At 52.0% G+C, this 17,410-nt stretch overlaps 3 protein-coding genes across 3 annotated transcripts; all 3 read right to left on the bottom strand.

Annotated features, from left to right (window-relative positions):
* Positions 1–2,795: 2,795 nt before the first annotated feature.
* On the bottom strand, positions 2,796–3,804 carry AAFC00_003316 (uncharacterized protein; the record flags this gene model as incomplete). Its single annotated transcript, XM_069342773.1, has 3 exons — positions 2,796–3,043; positions 3,111–3,494; positions 3,558–3,804. 3 exons carry the CDS (start codon positions 3,802–3,804, stop codon positions 2,796–2,798), a joined length of 879 nt encoding a protein of 292 aa, XP_069199276.1.
* An 8,124-nt stretch (positions 3,805–11,928) lies between these two features.
* Positions 11,929–12,855, bottom strand: AAFC00_003315 (uncharacterized protein; the record flags this gene model as incomplete). Its single annotated transcript, XM_069342771.1, has 1 exon — positions 11,929–12,855. One exon carries the CDS (start codon positions 12,853–12,855, stop codon positions 11,929–11,931), a length of 927 nt encoding a protein of 308 aa, XP_069199275.1.
* Positions 12,856–13,574: 719 nt separating this feature from the next.
* Positions 13,575–16,378, bottom strand: AAFC00_003314 (uncharacterized protein; the record flags this gene model as incomplete). Its single annotated transcript, XM_069342770.1, has 2 exons — positions 13,575–15,494; positions 15,593–16,378. 2 exons carry the CDS (start codon positions 16,376–16,378, stop codon positions 13,575–13,577), a joined length of 2,706 nt encoding a protein of 901 aa, XP_069199274.1.
* Between the last annotated feature and the right edge of the window lie 1,032 nt (positions 16,379–17,410).

Here is a 17,410-nt window from a genome sequence, read left to right as displayed (position 1 = left end):
AGAACAAGATCTGATGATTGATTGCAACTCTGCAAGGCAAAATTAAGGCTTGCGGGGATGTACAAGTAGTACAAACCAACGTTTTCGGGTACTTGGTTACTCAGTACGAGTACGAAAAGGCAAAAGAGTGGCGGGTACGTCAAGTACGATAGCAGGTACTTTACGGTAAGTAGGGATGTGCCTTATGCAGCGATATGCAGCAACTCAGCACAACAAAAGTCTGGGATATGTAGGATCCTGGAAAGATGCGAAGCTTATGAACCCTCCTCGTCGCTTGCACCCCGCTGATGCTGATGATGCTGCTGCTGCTGCTGATGCTTGCGCAATTGCGGACTTGGACTTGGGTACCTTATGCTTGTCGTGCGATTATCTGCCAATGATGAGCGGTCCACGGCTGATCCGGACAAGACTGGTCTGATCAGGAACAGGCCTGGCGAGACCGCGGCTGGGGTTATCTTGTCAGAAAGCCTGCCAGCGAGTTTGAGAATGGCTGCGCTTGATTGGTAGCTGTGGTAGATTGTACAACTACAACAAGTCGCTGCTGCTGCTATTGCTGCTGCTGCTGACGACGACAACGAAGACGGTGACAACAACCTAGTAGATTTGCAGTGGATGAGTGGAAGTCGAGGTAGGGATTGATGTTGCGCCAGGGTTCTGCTTCTTGATGCGCGCGATATTGCAGCCAGGTAACAAGAGTACTGTGATGATATGTACAGTGTAAAGAGGGAATCAAAAGATGTGCAATTCGCAGCTATCGAGGGACGAGCGGGAAAGGCTTGGTCTCCTGAAGTGCAATACAAACTGGAATTATATGGGAGACGAACAGGTATGGACCTTCTATCTCTTCCTCGAGTCTCTGCGAACCAACGAACACCCCGGCGGGCCCCCGAGTGCTTATACTACTTAGCAACAATTCACTCTCTGACGCTTGCTTGCCTTAGCTGTGTGGAGACCACAGATCGTGCCCTCTTCCCTCGTCTTTTCCTGTCCGCTGCCGCTTCCTAAAGAGCGGCAGACGTGGGTCCGTGTCCTTGACCTCTCACCACCACGTTTTGCGGTTTCGTCTTAGCGTGTTCACGCCAAAACCTTACGAACCACTCCAGAGTCCCTCGCACCCCCAAAGTCGCGCAAATCGTCACTGAAACTCTGATGATCCCATCCATCACCGCGTCTCGACTCGGTGTCTTACCCTTGGCCTGCTTGGTTTTAGTGTGCTTCTGCTGCTGCTTCACCCCATCTTAACCCGCCGCGTGCTGCTGCTGAGTATTCGTGTGTCGTGCGTATGTCGTGTATCACATCTTGTCGCTCACTTCTTATGGGGTTCGTTCGGCATAAGTCGTGATAGCACTATGCATGAACCCCGTCGCCCTATGCACATTGCCCACCATCTCTCCCCCCTCCGGCTTCGACGGATCTTTACTTTTCCCACTAAATCACACACTCGGCCGATAGCCAATCACCCTTTCTTTCCTGCAACACCCTCAACGACTGGCCGATGAGGGATCTCATTATCGTTGTACTGTGTGCTGCAAGTCATGCTGCGGCTAGAGATTCAATCAACGTTCACTTGACCTTGTCTATCTAGCACTGATGCAGACCGACTGTTTACTATGCCCCGCCCCGATTGTCTTTCTCGACTGGCCTGTCATTATCCCGGCCCTTATCATGAAATCCACGGCCGCTGCCTTGATTTGCGATTCCTTAGCTTTGTCCTAATCACTCTCGTTTTCCATGGGAACATGTGAAAATATGAAACCAGAGGCGTGCGCTGTAACAGTCCTACCAATGCGCCGCTTATTTCGTCATTCTCTCACTAAAGTTTCACCCGTGTTCATACCTTAGGTTGCTGCCCCAGACGGGTGTCCATCTTGACCCGGGAGCAGAAACTCAGCTGGGATCTTGATCGTTCGATTTGCTTCACGGCTGACGAGCAGCCATTTTAGCATACCTTGAACTCAATCTTGGCAATCGTTGAACGGCTTTTGCTCGACAGAACTATGCTTACCTTATTCAGACGAATGCAACACACACATTCATTTGCCAGGGTCTACCGAAGAGCAAGAAGAAGAAAGAAAGAAAGGAAGAAAGAAAGAAAGAAAGGTGTTGCACGTTCGCGCACGCTCGCAACCTTCGTCGCCACAGTTTCCACTACTATCATCTACCTTGAGCTACCGTGGCAGCTTGCTTGCTATTCACAATACTTTACGAGAATTTTCCGTATATAACTCCCGGCTTTAACTGATACTGTCCTCGTGCATGAGATGATCTGCAATCGTGGTCCATACGGTGCGACCCCTTACTCGGATACGGCGCCGTTGCAGTCTTGGCTGACTTGCTACCTCCCTTCTGATCTAAATATATTGAACCAATGCTGCGAGAGGGATATCAATTGCTCGGACTTGAGCGATGCAACTTTCTCATGAGTGCTTTTGAATATAGCAAAAACGTTCAGTCGAGCGGTGAAGCTCACCTTGGATCTACTGAAAACTTTTTTATCTTCTCCTGTCACTCAGAGCTGATGCGATGGCGTAGTTTCAGAGGAAATTGCATTTCTCTCGGCGCACAGCTAGCGACATGCTCTTTCTATATACATGACTGCGCGCGCGCTCTCTGTACGAGTCGGCCGCGAGCTATCTCTATCGCTCTAGTTATGTCCATTTACCTGTACCCAAAGGTCCGATTACTTTGCTGATATAGTGGATCCCGCCTCCCAGCGCAGGCTTGTTCGCATAGTACTTCAATTAAACCCCCACAGGCAATGCCGCCGCTCTCGAGCAGGCATTTTTTAGTATGACTCAAGGCAAGCAATAACCTCCGTCAACGAGTAGATCGCTACCGGTCGTGTATGAAGACGCGTCCGATGCGAAATATAAGAACGCGCCTTTGAGCTCGTTAGTCTCTCCCTCGCGCCCCATTGGGATCCTGCTCCGCCACATATCCTTCATCTCTTGAGGCGCAAAGTCCGTGATCTCGGTGTTGATGTAGCCTGGCGAAACTGTGTTGGCGCGTGCAAACTGCACCCACTCAACCGCGAGGCATTTTGCTGTGCACGTATCAGCATCATGCCGTTGATGTTTCGTGATTGCGAACAGAATGAACGGGCTGCTTACTGAGGTGCATCACGCCAGCTTTGGCGGCGTTGTAGGCGGATTGGAGCTGGGGTACATTGACAACATGGGCCGACATTGAAGCTGTGGCAATGAAGCTTCCCAGTGTGTAGTTTCCGAGTTTCTTTCCATTCAGATCAGTTCCCTCCCGCGCTTGTCTGCGCCAAATCTCGGCCACCGCTCGGCCGCAATAGAATACACTGTCCAGATCTGTAGTGACGACCTTGCGATAGTGGGATACTTCTCCATCAGTTGCGGCGCCTTGTGTCCAAGGGATGCCAGAGTTTGCGACGAAGATATCGAGACGACCGTTGAACTCCTTGACATTGTCGTTGACAGCTTGTCTGACCGCAGCTTCATCCGTTACATCGACCTGGTATGCCCTGCCTGCGGGGTATGGTCAACCAATCTGCGACTGTTTGCGTTTTCACTCTTCCCGCGTGATCATACACTTTACGCCATATGTCTTTTCGATCGTTGCGGCCCGGTCAATGGCGCTCTTGTTGCTGTTGTACCATATCGCTACATCCGCTCCAGCTTCGGCATACGCGTGAGCTATGGCAAGTCCGATGCCTGCACCAGCTCCAGACACTATTGCGGTCTTTCCTTTGAGTGAAAACAGAGGTAGCACACGATCACTTTTTGGTGCAACGGTGTTGTTCTTGGAGAAGACTCCATTGGTCAAGGCGGTATCCATTGCGAGTAATTTCTTGTTGATCACAAATAGCACGTTTGATTCAGCTGAGGGGAGTGACAATAGTACGATTCTTCCAGGAAGCTCTTGATGTTTACATGGACTTTAAGACAAATATACAGGTCCATCTCAGGTCGCATTCAGCCAGAGTGACCATATCAGTATATTTACCTAGCCTGCGCTTTTAGCCTTTCTCATGGTGGGATGGAGGGGCAGTATCCGGTTAAATATGGTAGAATGCCAGTAAATATGCAACTTGACACGAACACAGATGAAACCGAACCCCATACCGGAGTGGCAGTGGCTGGTGCTTATCTTAAGCTCGTCTACCCCATAACGGATCGTACCCATAGTGGATCGCTTTCGCGTCGCGTGTTCTACCATACTTTCTGTCTATTATCTACTTTCTATACCACAACTACGTAATTACAATGGATCAACGCGAGGCTATGCTTCAACTTGCTCTCAAAGAACTCAAAAAGCACCCTGAAAAATCAATGAAAGGTGTTGCGCGTGAATTCGGCGTACCATATACCACCCTTAGTCGTAGACGCGACGGCGGCACTACTCGACGAGCAAGTCGAGAACAATTACAGAGATTGGCTCCAGATCAAGAGGCCTTCCTTGTAGACTGGATCCTGGAGCAAGATCAGCAAGGATATCCACCCTCGCATCTACGTGCTCGCGATATGGCTATTCGCGTGCTTCGCCTCTGTGGTGACACCAAACCCTTAGGTACTCAATGGATTACAAAGTTCATCAAGCGGAATCCACGCGTCGCCTCTATTATAGGCCGTAGAATTGAGGCCTGTAGAATCAATGGCACCTCGCAGACAGCAATCCAGGACTTCTTCGACCGATTCAAGCAAATCGAACAAGAATACCAAGTACAACGCGAGAATATCTGGAATATGGATGAGCATGGAATCGCATTAGGTGTGTGCACCAATTCCCAAGTACTTGCTGCCTCTACAAAGCGACGTACTTATGTCAAGAGTCCACAGACGCGAGAATGGGTATCTATTCTCGAGGCAATATCAATGACTGGACAAGCAATTAAGCCCTTGATTATCTTCAAAGGCAAAGAGCCACAGAGCAGCTGGTTTGAAGAGGATTGTCTAGACTGGACGTATACAACCTCTGAGAATGGCTGGACGTCGAATAATATTGCAATTAACTGGCTGCGATACGTGTTTCTCCCTCAGACAACTCCAGCGACACCATCTACGCGAATCTTGCTTATGGATGGACACGGAAGTCATATTGATATCGACTTTCTCTGGACTTGTAGAACAAACCAAGTCTACTGCGTATTCCTTCCAGCTCATACCTCTCATGTCTTACAACCATTGGATCTTGGAGTATTCTCTCCGTTGAAGCACGCGTATCGAAAAGGCATTTCTGAGCTCTCTCACCTCGACGACGCAGCACCAGTTAAGAAACAACGGTTTATCCAATGCTATAGCCTCGCACGACGTCAGGCATTGACAGAAAGAGTTATTCGAAGTGGCTGGAAGGCAGCAGGGCTCTCTCCATGGAATCCAGACAAGGTATTGACGTCGTCACAAGTCAAGCAACAACCTATTCGTCCAATTACACCTCCAGACAAGATACAGACTCTTGAGCCTGCTATTTGTACTCCAAAGAGCTCACAACAATTGTATCGTAGCGTACAGAGCTTACGAAAGAGCTGGAAGGCAGATCGAGCGACTGAAAGAGACATGAGATTGATTCTACAAAAAGCTGGTAAAGCAATCTCTCAGTTGACGACGACGCAAGCTATTCTTCAACAGCGAATACAGACACAAGGCTCACAACTACAACAAGCTTCTTCAGGATTACGTAGACGAGTAATAGTTGATCCAAATACGCGTTTTGCGAATATTGAGGACATTCGGAAGGCAAAGCTTGAACAAGAAGCTCGTGAGGTACAGAAAGCCACAAAACAGCAGAAATCTGAGGTAAAAAAGGCTGTAGGAGCGATAATTAGCCATCTAATAGAGACATATCTTCATGAATGGCAAATTGATTGAATGGTTGTATTATAATTACATAGAGTGAGTCCGAAGTTGCGCAGCTCGAAGCGATCCACTATGGGTACGATCCGTTATGGGGTAGACGAGCTTATCGGTCTGCTTACTTGTAGCGAAAGGTATCGCAGAGACTATCGTCGCCCTAGGATGCCTCAGCCACAAACATCCAAGACTGCATGACGTTTGTTGTACTGTGGCACCAACCCCCGTGTTCGGTGGAAAAGGTAGAATCCTTAAGCAGCCGACGCTACAGTAGTGGTGGCTGGAGAACAGACTTTGTGAAAGCAAATCCGTCTTCAAGCTTCTCGGGTTCCTGCACCTTGTCGTCTTGGATTGCCCAGGGCACCGCTCACATCATCGATAAAGAATTCTTGCGCGGCTCGGCTCTCACTCCGTTTGGACGTCACATCAGAGATCAAAGATTATTGTGTAAGGTACCCAACGACTAGCCTAGGCCGAGGCCAGTCTATCTGAGAAGCTGGATGAGAAACTTACCTAGTTTGCGTGTCCAAGTCGGATCGAACAATTTTTCCCCACATGCTGATCGCACCCAAAAGACGATCCGGACGACACGTACCCCCGGAAAGAGCGACGCAATGGAAAATGGTTCATACAATTACCTGATTGTTTGGAAGGTCACCCGAGAACGTACGCAAGTCGTCGTTGTGATTGGTTTATCACTGTTCCTGAATACCTTAGGGTTAGAAGCTCAGACTCCAGGCACAGGCTTGAGCACAAACACGATCGGTTGAGAGCTGTCGTCGTCGCATGTCAAACCAGATCTTCCTGGGTTGATGCAGCATTAATCACGATCACGATTGACCTTCCGACTGCGACGACTCAATTGTGACTTTCTCTACCACTTATGCGTGGGGTGTAGTCTCATCCGTGGTCTGGAGCTTGCTTTGCGTGAGCTTTTTTTCCGTGGCCGGCCCATCATGTTAGAGCTATGTATCATCATTGCCGTCGTTGCCGCAACACGCACCTTCTGTTATGTACTTCTAGGGTCTTTCAGGGCTTCCGTCAGGTACCGAAGAGAATACCATAACCAAGCAGGCATCGACACAATAGCGAATCTAGTTCTGTGCTCTTCGTGGCTTAATGTTGCTACTTGTGGAGCAGACCAATGCAGGTAGGTCGTGTTTGGTGACCTTATTGAGCTTCTTGTAGGACCGCCATTCTTCTGCCTGCTGTGTATCAACATATCAGACGAATTACAATGACTTGAGAAATGATGCACAGACTTCTAGTCTTGTAGAACCACAGAGTCTTCAGGACAAGAAAGAGCCAAAGGGCCCAATACCACTGCATTCCTCGAACATGAATCGAGCCCGCGACCATGGTGGCCCCAAGCATTCCTCTACGTTTGTTGTGGCAACGCTACGTGTTGCGTACACATGCTACATCTCTCGATGGGAGTAAATCGAGTTTTGGCGAGCAGCGGAATTGCTATCTACAAATCTCGAGCAGACAATTCGACAAGAGGTTTGTACTCGGCTGCCAGCTCGTCGCCATTTTCGATGGGCTGCAAATCAGTGGAATATTGCCATCCACATCGCTACAGCTGACTCACAAGGCCGTGGCATACACTATCAGGTCTCCTGAATGAATCTATCAAGCTGAGTGGGACAACGGCAGGTCTCAGTCAAGCAGCAATCGTGGGCATCGCAACAGGTGGCGGTGCACTCTTCCTCGTAGCATTTGCAGTCGTCATAACGAAGCTATACATTAAGAATTGTACACGCTCGGTTGTTGAAATCGAGAATGGATCCGGCCAGGCCGACACCTCACAAGTTCGAAGCACCGAGATTGCAGCCCAAGGTAGACCGTTTCGACTGACAGGCATAATTGCTCCTCGAAATTCGGCCGGAAGCTATGATGCACTTTCCTCGACCGAGCAGATCTGCCACATTCCCAAGTTTTCCTCTCCCAAGAGGCTACGTCCCGCTTTGCTGTTCAACGATGACAAAGACGAAGACACCAAGAGAACAGGTGTGGTGAAAGCATTGAAGCGCTCCCGTCTTAATCGTTTATCATCGCGCTACAAAAAGATTCATCCCATGTCAGCCATTATCGAAAGTCCAAGGACGTGTCCTGAAATGTCCTCCAAGCCCACAATGACAACTATCATCCACATTCAGCCGCCATCTCGGGCTCAGTCCCGTGTGATAGAAGAAGGCGTTCAATTAGCTGGGAACGGACAGGATCTTTCACCAGACAGCAGCCGAAGCAGACGACCAATGAAGACTTCATCATTGAGTGCCCTCCACAGTACTTCTGTAAGATCACACGCGCAATCTCCGAACAACTTTGTCCCGCCAGCGCGGAAAGGCGTAGCTCCTCGCTCGAAAAGTATTGGTGCATTCGCCAGTCCCCTGGAATCAGAATATGCCTCAACCTCGTATAATAGTCCACCGGGATGTGGACCACGTAGCCCGTCAACACAGCCAAATCGATATAGGTACAGATCTCTGAGTTTCGGAGACCACGTAGTCGGGCCTGCGCCCACTGGTCCTTTGCCTCCTCTTCCTTCTCCCTTGGCTGTGCATATCCAACCCAAAAGACTTACGGATCCCGCTTATGCCAGTCAGCACCGGGTTTCTTCTACCTCGAAAGCTACGACAATAGTGAACGGCAGCAACGAGACTTCGGTGAACAGCAGCCCAGAGAGAAACTGGGAAATGATACTTTTGTCGTCCCACGCTCCCACCTTGTCTGCGTCGGAGCAGTACCACAAGAGGATTAAGATACTGGACGAGACAAGACGAAAACTAGAGGAGTCTGCGAAGCGATTTTCGGCGTCTATAAAGTCCTCGGAAGCACGAACTCAGACAGGGCCACAAGACAGTCTACGCAGTTCGTTGCGAGGAAGTATTGATTCTGCACCTAGCAACACCAACGACAAGATAACATCAAGCACGAGCATTCGTTTATCTCTAGACAGCTCTACCGGCATCACTTTCGCCTTCGATGACAAGCGGTCATCGAATCCTAGAACCGGGGTCGCAGAAAGGCTGAGCGTGAAGCGCGTTGCTTCCGACATGTCACTGAATAGTAATGGAAGTGTGAGTCTGGTGTCTACGCCGACAAACCCTCAGAGGAGATCGAGCGGTGGTGTGAAGCAGACAAGGGTGTCAATTCATGGATCACCTGCAGAAACGAACACCAAGAACTTCGTCCAGGGAAACAAATCGAAGGACGACCCACCAGAGATGACACCTTCCTTGTCTCCACCTCGTCGATCGACAGGCGGGGAAACGCAACCATTTCGGTTTGAAAGTCTGCCAATGACCTCTTCGAAAGTACCCACGAAACCTTCTGCTCTCGAAGGCAGCCCCACGTCCCGCCGAGTGACAAAAGGCCATAAACGACAAAACTGCGTCCGTATCTCTACGCTGGCGCCCACCGTACTCGGCCCTTCTCAGTGTCTCCGACCACCGACAAAACGCTCGGGTAGTCCGTTCTCTATGGACGAAATACTCGAAGAAGAATGTGATCATGATACGAAAGCAGGGGCAGAGAATGAAGAAGTACACTGTACGAATGGTTGGACGATGAAGAATGCACAACGAAGTGACCATGTCGCTCCTCTTGTGCTCGAACCTATACCAACCCTGACACCCACGCGTCTCAGAGCTTCGTTGACCCCAGGTTCGCCGACGCTGTCTCTCGCTGCTTTCAAACAAGAGTTTTATGCGACAAGCAGCATAGCATCATCACGAGCGACATCGAGTCACTCATCGCCGACGAAGACAGGGTCACCGTCACAGAAGTCTCTGATGCTCGGAGTCTCCAATCTTTCGACGGAGGAAGCTGCCGAAGCGTCGACTGTAAGTGATGAAAGTGTTGTTATGCCTGTTATAGCGTTTACGCGTCCATCGGGCGAATGGAATGACGACGATGATGACGCCTTTCGACGAGATGGAGTTAGTTCGTCGCCGCCGTTTGCTTTGCATGTCACCCCAAGTCCTTCCATGCCCTCACTTTGTGGCTCTAGGTATCGTAACGATGGGAAAGAAATGCATGATGTCGATTCCATGAAGTCGGCTGACGAGCATGATACGTCCTCGGGCGTCCCTGCATGGAACTCGGAACTATACTCTTCTTTCGCTCACGAGGGTTCAAATTCGGCCAGTTCACCCTTCTCGATGGACGGAGACGGACCGACAACGAGCTGCGCTGACAAGTCTATGAGCGTTGCACCTCTGTCTTTACAAAAGAGTATCCAAGTTACGCAAGAGTCGACTGCTGGACTGGGACTCTACAGGACCAAGACGGACACGTCGTCGATTGAGGCAGAGTTGATCCCCATGTGTTTACGATCCAGTCCTCCACCTCTTCTGTCAGCTGCTGAGCAAAGCGTTGCACAGAGCGCTGGCCCAGCCCCGCACTCACCTGCTCTATCTATCGCGACTGGAGAAGGAATAGATCAGAGGTTGAATTGTCCAACTCCACTTGCCCCACCACCACAAGAACAACAACTGGCAGCAGTCGGATGGCAAGCGCCGCCAATTCTCAATCTCGAAGTACCGCAAACGCCACTGAAAGACAATAACAAGGAGAATGACGTTCTCGTCCTGCACAACTTTCAATCACATGAGTGTGTTTCCGCGAACAAGTCTCCATCGCGAGGAAGCCAAAGACCAGTTCTTCTGCCCTCGGCCAAGAGTCTACGTAGTCCGTTGATCTCGACTCCGAGGCTCAAGCCAGATGTTGATACTGCGAGGATTGCGATTGACTGTGCGTTTAGTTCTCTTGCTGGGTTTCGAGCTGCTAGACAGGCTCCTCGGGCGCTTGTAGCAGGTGATGGTGTTCAGAAGGAATGTTCAACCGCGACGGCGACTGCGAGAGCGCGAGAGGAAGGTGACACATCGGAGCCGCAGCGAGAGACTTCCTGTCTATATGAGGAAGACCACGAAGATAAGGACTCTGACTCGCTCGTTTCCGAATCTTGCAGTGATAACGCCATCAACAACAACAATAACAGTAGTGACAACGACGCAAAGTCTAGACCTGTACAGAGTCGAATCTCGAACATGGCTTCGAACCCGAAGGCGTCAATGAACCAGAACAAGCACAGAAACAGAATAAGCAAACTCCCACGGAGCCCCTCACGTCCAACCATGACAAGTTCCACAGCAGCAGCAGCAGCAGCAGCAGCAGTAAGACCGATAAACAGCAAGCGTGGCAGCGGCAGCGGCAGCAACAGCACTCAACCTTCCAAAGCCAAAAACATCCAAGGCCCCAGACCAGCTCCGGCACGAGGTCTCAGGAGAACGATCATGTTGCGGCGAGGGAACTCAGAAGAAACGATGAGGATGATGGCGTCGTCGACGAAGCGGAAGAAGAGGGAGCAAGGCAAAAAGCACGAGGGAAAGGTTGAGATGGAAGCAGAGAACGGAGAGCTTGAGGAGGTCGAGAGCGGGAATGGCGAAAAGGAAAAGGGCACGGAGGTAGCAGAGTGAGGTCTGCTTGTCCAGCGGTCAACACTGCTACTGATTCTCCTGCTGCTGGTAATGGCGGTGCGACTGCTATTGCTAGTGCTCACAGCAGTGGTATGTCAGGAGAAAAAGGACGAGCAAGAGAAGAAGAAGAAGCAGACGGAACCCGACGCACGACAGACGCAGACGACGATCTGTTGATGCAGCGAGCAGGAAAGCTGATACGATCCAACGACGATGAGGACAACGATGACGATAGCAAAGAAGAAGAAGAGGATGAGGGATGGCGAGATATCTGAACCCTGGGCGGCAGGCTAGTCCTGTGTTTACTTTCTATTGATTCATCTTATTTACCTTTTCATTTTTCTCTGCTGCCTCTCCATTCTCCTTGTCTGTATGATATCACTGTCTCGCGAATGAGAAGAGTTGTGCAGTGTATGCAGCCCAACGCTGCAACTGTTCGGAGCCTGGAAACAAGTCCTTGGCTTTTGCCCCTGTTCAACTTTTCCAATGGGTATACATGGCGTTGTGCCTATCGAGTATCGTTTCTTTCCTCATTCGTTGATTCTGTAGGGTTATACCAGTTTCTCCCGCTCCTCTCGTCAGAGTTTTGTGCATCGAGTGATTTTTCCTTTAGAAGGGATGGAAGTCCCTCAACCCGTGCGTCTCCACTTGCCATGATCCCCTCCCTGCTCATCAAGCCCCTCCTCTGCATCCCCACCATCAACAGCATCATCAAACCGCGCCTCCTCAGCGGTCCTAACCGTGCCCGCACCCGCGCCCAACCCCCCCTCAGGCATGCTGAAATCCCCATCTTCATCGACGTACTCATGCATATTCTCGCTTGTTATCCAGCCGCCCGCGCCAGGCATATCAGCACTTCCAAGACCAGCGATCCCAGCACTGCCGAGAACAGCGCCGCCGTGCTCGTCTCCGTCTCCAGACCCCTGCTCCACGGGATCGGGATGCAAATCCGCGCACGCAGAGACGGCGGCGAAAAGCGCTTCCGCTGCGCTGTCATCCCGTCCTCTTCTGGCGTCGTCTGCGCTCTCGTCTGCCTCTTCTCCGCCATTCGTCGCTGCAACAGACGAAGAAGAAGCGGCGGCGCTCACCAAGAACTCCACCGTCTCGAGGTCTTCGTCGGCGGTCGTGTTCATGTCCGACAGACATAATTGGCAATACAGCGCGGATCCCTGGCGCGCGTGGAGGGAGATGAGCGGGTAGGGGATCGCGACGCCGGAGCCTGTTTGCGGGGAGAAGATGGTGAAAGATGAGGATGTGATCCAGACATCTAAGCTGGAGATCTGCGTGTCTTGTGCGCTGATGCCGTTTTGTTGTTGTTGTTGTTGTTGTTGTTGCGAAGAGGGAAGGAGGGAGGAGAAAGGCGCTAGGGAAGAGGATGAGGAGAGGGAGGTGGGCGCCAGGGAGAGAAGCGTCAGAGTTGCGCTCGAGGCGTGGTAGTACAGCACTGGTTTGCCGCCGAAGAATGTCCCCGGCGTCGAGGATTGGTGCTCTGAGAGGGAAGTGTAGTCTGTCAGAGAGGGAGGGGTCGTTATTGTTGTTAGGCTTGTTGGGTCCATCTTTTTCTTTATTCCTCTGTCGTTGTTTCTGTATGCTTTGGCCTGGTTGGCGGAAGGGTTAGAGGGAGCGGTTTGGGGAGTCGGTGGGATTTTGTCCGTTTGCAGTTCTTGCTTGATGTGCACGGCGTGAGCGTGGTGGTTGTATAAATTGACACACTTTCTTATAATTGTTGAGTAGATCAGAGATTCGAAGAGATTCGAAGAGCGTCAGAAGGAAGCTATGACCCTGTTTGTCGGTCTTGAACCCCTCGCCTCGGTGCATAACAACTTCACCCCCACATGTCGTTGTCGGAAAAAGTATATCTTATCTGGCCACTTCTCATCTAGAGTATCAGACAAAAGGAAACAAACGATCAAATAAATGTATACTCGAATCTAATTGCTCTCGCGCCTAAACCGAGCCCATGCCACTGTTCATCCATCACTTGACCCCAGCACGCTGCACGCAGAATGCAGCAAATCCAAGACAACCAAAACAAAAACAGTGGATGGGGAGGGGAATCCGCCGGAACGATAGGGGGTATCTACATACGAATCGAATAGGAACAAAACGAAAAGAAGCAAAGCGGACGAGGAGGGTAAGAAAAACAAGTAACGTGAGTAAAACCAGAAGAAAGGCAAGGACTGTGGCTGTTGGATTTCGCCCAGGCGTTTCGAGTGGTGCCAGGCTCCCAAGTCATCGCTCTCGACAACCAAATCCGCCGTCGACGAGACGACCGCTAGTAATCTCGATCGATGACAGGACCAGGTCTGGGATTCTCCTTTTCGAGCCTGTCAAGTAAACTGCCCTGCTTGAAATTACTGGCTTCTGAAACATCGAGCAGAGGCCCGTTTCCGCTTGAAGTTCCAGATCCGGCGCCGCTGATGTTTCTCACGCCACCACGGGGAGAGCTGGACGGACGATGAGAGAGGTCGAGTCCCGTTCCCGCAGGACTGCCGTATCGTCCTCCTCCTCCTGCTGCACCACCTCGACCTGATTGCAAGTGGTCGTGTCCGCCGTGATGAGCGCTCCTGGACCTGCTTCTAGCACGTCCCTGACTGGCATCTGCTGAATCTGTACCGCCGCCGCCGCCGCCGGGCTGTCGCGTTCTACCTCTCCAGTCCTTGGCCTCGGGGATCTCGTCGCGCCACGTCCTTTCGCCGCTCGTGGCAGCGTCGATCAGTGCGCCTTTACGCAGCTCTTCCGCGCTGGGCTTGTAGCCTCGGCCCTTTTTCACGTGTTGTGGCGGCGGCTGGTATTGTGGAGTGAGGTCGATCAAGGGCTTCGGACCGCCCTTGACGCGCGTCGAGCCGGAGCGACCGAGGTCGATGGATCCTGCGCGACGTGGGACGCCGCCGTCGCGTGTCGAGGGACGGTGTGACAAGGCAGAAGTATTCGGGGGACCGTTGTTGGCGACTCGCTTCGATCCGGCACGCTTGATGCTGACCTGCCTGGCCACGCCTACCTCTCCTGCAGCGTTGTTGCTGACGAGACCACCAGTGAAGGGATTTCGGTTGACTTCTTCACGCTCGTTCAGCTCGCGCTTCCGGGTAGAGTAGCTCCTGCCCAACAGACCCGAACCGACGATGGCCTCGTCGTTGTCATTGAGCTCGACAGACCCCCTGCGGTTGGCCGCCAGGTTCACCAATGGCTCGTCATCCGACAGTTGTGCCGGCGGCAACATGTGTTTCGCAACAGCAACCGGCGGATGGGCGCGATCTCTCGTGGACAACTTGCGACTGGGGATCTGACTCATGTTCGTCTGCCCCTTTTGCGAGTGCGACGACGACGGTCGCTCGAACTGCGACATGTCTACACTCAGCGGCTTGAAAGTGCCAAGCTGATAGGCGGACCCGACGGAACTGGTGTTTGTGTGATGGTGCTGATGGCCGTGGCCGTTGTTGTTGTTGTTGTTGTTGTTGTTGTTGTTGTTGTTGGCGACGCGCCTGCTCTGCGTGTGCTGTAGGCCGGTCTCCTTTTTCTTCTTCTGCCCCTCTCCCATGACATTGACGAGATACCAACTCCGCCACCCCTGCACGGCGTCGTAGAAACTCGTGCCCTGCGTCCTATCGCTGTGACAAAAGAAATGAACAAAGGTCGAGGTGGTCAGGAACATGCTGGCCTTTTGCTGGCTCTTGATGGCATAACAATACTGCCTCGGCGGCTTGATCTTCTTGGCGAGTTGTTTTTCCGTCGGCGTGTAAATGTCGTAGTCTGACAAATGGCAGATGTTGATGCTCTCGTGGTTCTTCTCGTTTGTCATGATGAGCTGGCCGTCTTGGCGGATGGTCAGCAGGCGCTTGTCCCAGTGACCGGGTTTCTGCGAGTGGTGCATGACAAAGGAAGACTCGAGAGGTTGAGTCGAGGGCACGTTGGTCGCGCTCAGCCCCGAAGGATTGACCTCGGCCGTCCTGGCCGGCACGACCAGCAGCGAGTTGGCTCGATCATCGTCCCACGAGTTCAGCACATCTCTGACGCGCTCGTATCGTCTCAGCGGTCGCTGCACGCCCACCGAGGTGAAGTGTTCGAGAATGACAGAGGCGCGCACGTCGATAGGGTCGGAGAAGACGTTGGCGGCCGAGTTGATCAGGTCCATGGCGGTGGTGTCGGGAGTGACGGGCAGGAACATCGAGGACGAGTTGCACTCGACGAGCACGCGCTGAAGATGGGTTAGTCTCGTGGTTGACAGTGATCTGAGGAGGAGGAGGAGGAGGAGGAGGAGGAGGAGGAAGAAGAAGAAGAAGAAGCAAAACTCACTCTGTCGCCAGCATTGACCGCAGACACAGGCGCATCCGTGCCAGGCACAACACCGCCTCCGCCAGGCTTGATAGTCGGCGGCTCCTTGTTCCTCGCAGTCACAGGTCTAGCAGCAGGCACCTTTTCCACCGGGTTCTTGATGGGGTCGATTCTCTTTCTCCTGAACAAGCCACTGAAACAGCCCGTGCGGCCCTCGTCGCCAGAGATGACCTCGTCTTCGGGACCTACCACTCCTTCTCTTCGTGCTTGGATGACCTGCGGCGCCTGGTCGAAGCGCGCGTCGGGTTTGTTGCTGCGCTCGGTGGTGCGACGGGGGGAATCGGTCCTGCGCTCTGCGGATCTGTTGCTCGAGGGTCCGTCGTGTTTCCTGTGTGCCTTCTCTCGCTCCTCTTCCATTTCTGCCGCTCTCGCGTTGTTGTCGTGATATGTAGCGCCGGAAACAGCCTGAGCGCCGACAGCAGCATAGGGTGATTGCGGTTCGGCAGCGGCGTCGACCGAGTCTGCGTCTCTTGACGAAGTGCTCCTGTCGGGGATACTTCTCATGTGTTCAACATTATCCTGTGACGCAGGCGATTGACCGTCCATGTGATTGTCCTGGACAGCAGCAGCAGCAGCAGCGGCGGGTTTGGAACGGTGATAGCGCGACCGGCTCCTCTGTATGCCATCCGTGGTTTGCGAATCGTGCGCATTTCTGTCGGGCGGAGGAGTGCTGTTGTGTTGTTGTCGCACAGATCGATACCGCGATGGTTTGGGCCCGTCCGAGAGGGACTGCGCATTCGAGTCCATGGTTTCTTTGCTAATGAGTCTCGTTGATTGGAGACTTGCTCAGGATGTGTACCAGGTTTGTTCCGAGATTGCTTGCATGGGATTGGGCGCCGGGCTGCATGAATGATGCAGGAACGGTGGAGAGGAGAAAAAGTTGTTATTATCGATAGGCAAGGGGAGAGCAAGAGACAAGGTTATCAATGCGACGACGATGCCTGACTTGGATAATGAGATGCCTTGGTTCAGAGCGACACCACTATATCTGCACTGACTCAAAGGGGGTAGGAAGCGCAGATGGTGGCTATAATAGGAGCCGTGACGGGAAAAGACCAAAAAATCTCGCACGAGTCACACGACCAACCAGGGGAAAAAAATGATTGTTTGTTTTGCGTATGTATGTACAGTATGTTGTGTGTGCGTGTACTGTGGACCTGCGTGTGCATGTACAAGTATTATTATTGTGTGTCGGAGCAACAACAAAAAGCAGCAGCAGCAGCAGCAGCAGCAGCAGCAGCAAAGCATGGGCTCATCCGAGAGTCAATTACAGTTCGTATACAGAAAACAAAGAGACCTCACAATCGTCTTCCACTCTCTCTCCCTGTTCCCCTCGCTTTTCTATTCCCCGCATCCGCCGCGCACGCGCAGTGTGGGCTCTGCTACAGTAGGGTGACTAAACCCCCAAACTAACACTGTTACAGTACTAGAGCGCACAGCAAGGTAAGGTACCGTAAAGTGGTCAGTCTCCACAGCTGATTCGCGTGCTCTTGTCGCAATGAATGTCGCCATTTTCGCTTCGCTTTTCCCGTGACCATGCCCCATTTCCCCCTCCCTTCGTGTCTCAAGAATGGAGACTGAAAAAGCTTGCTTTGCTGTTTCTATTTTTGCAGATGCACTTGCTGGAAGGACTGTGACCCGACACTGTGGAACTGCCTAGACAGAGGAGACTTGGGGCTGGCTTGGTCGCTACTGGCTACTGGCTGCTGCTGTGACTAAATATAAACATTGATAGCCGACCAAACTACGGCGTCTATCTAGTCTAACGTACCGCTCTGC

This window comes from Neodothiora populina (assembly GCF_041146345.1).
Source record: "Neodothiora populina strain CPC 39397 chromosome Unknown canker_contig_15, whole genome shotgun sequence".
In the NCBI taxonomy this organism is placed as follows: Eukaryota; Fungi; Ascomycota; class Dothideomycetes; order Dothideales; family Dothioraceae; genus Neodothiora; species Neodothiora populina.
Note: the sequence above shows the minus strand (reverse complement) of the source record. Positions and strands in the feature narration are given on the sequence as shown.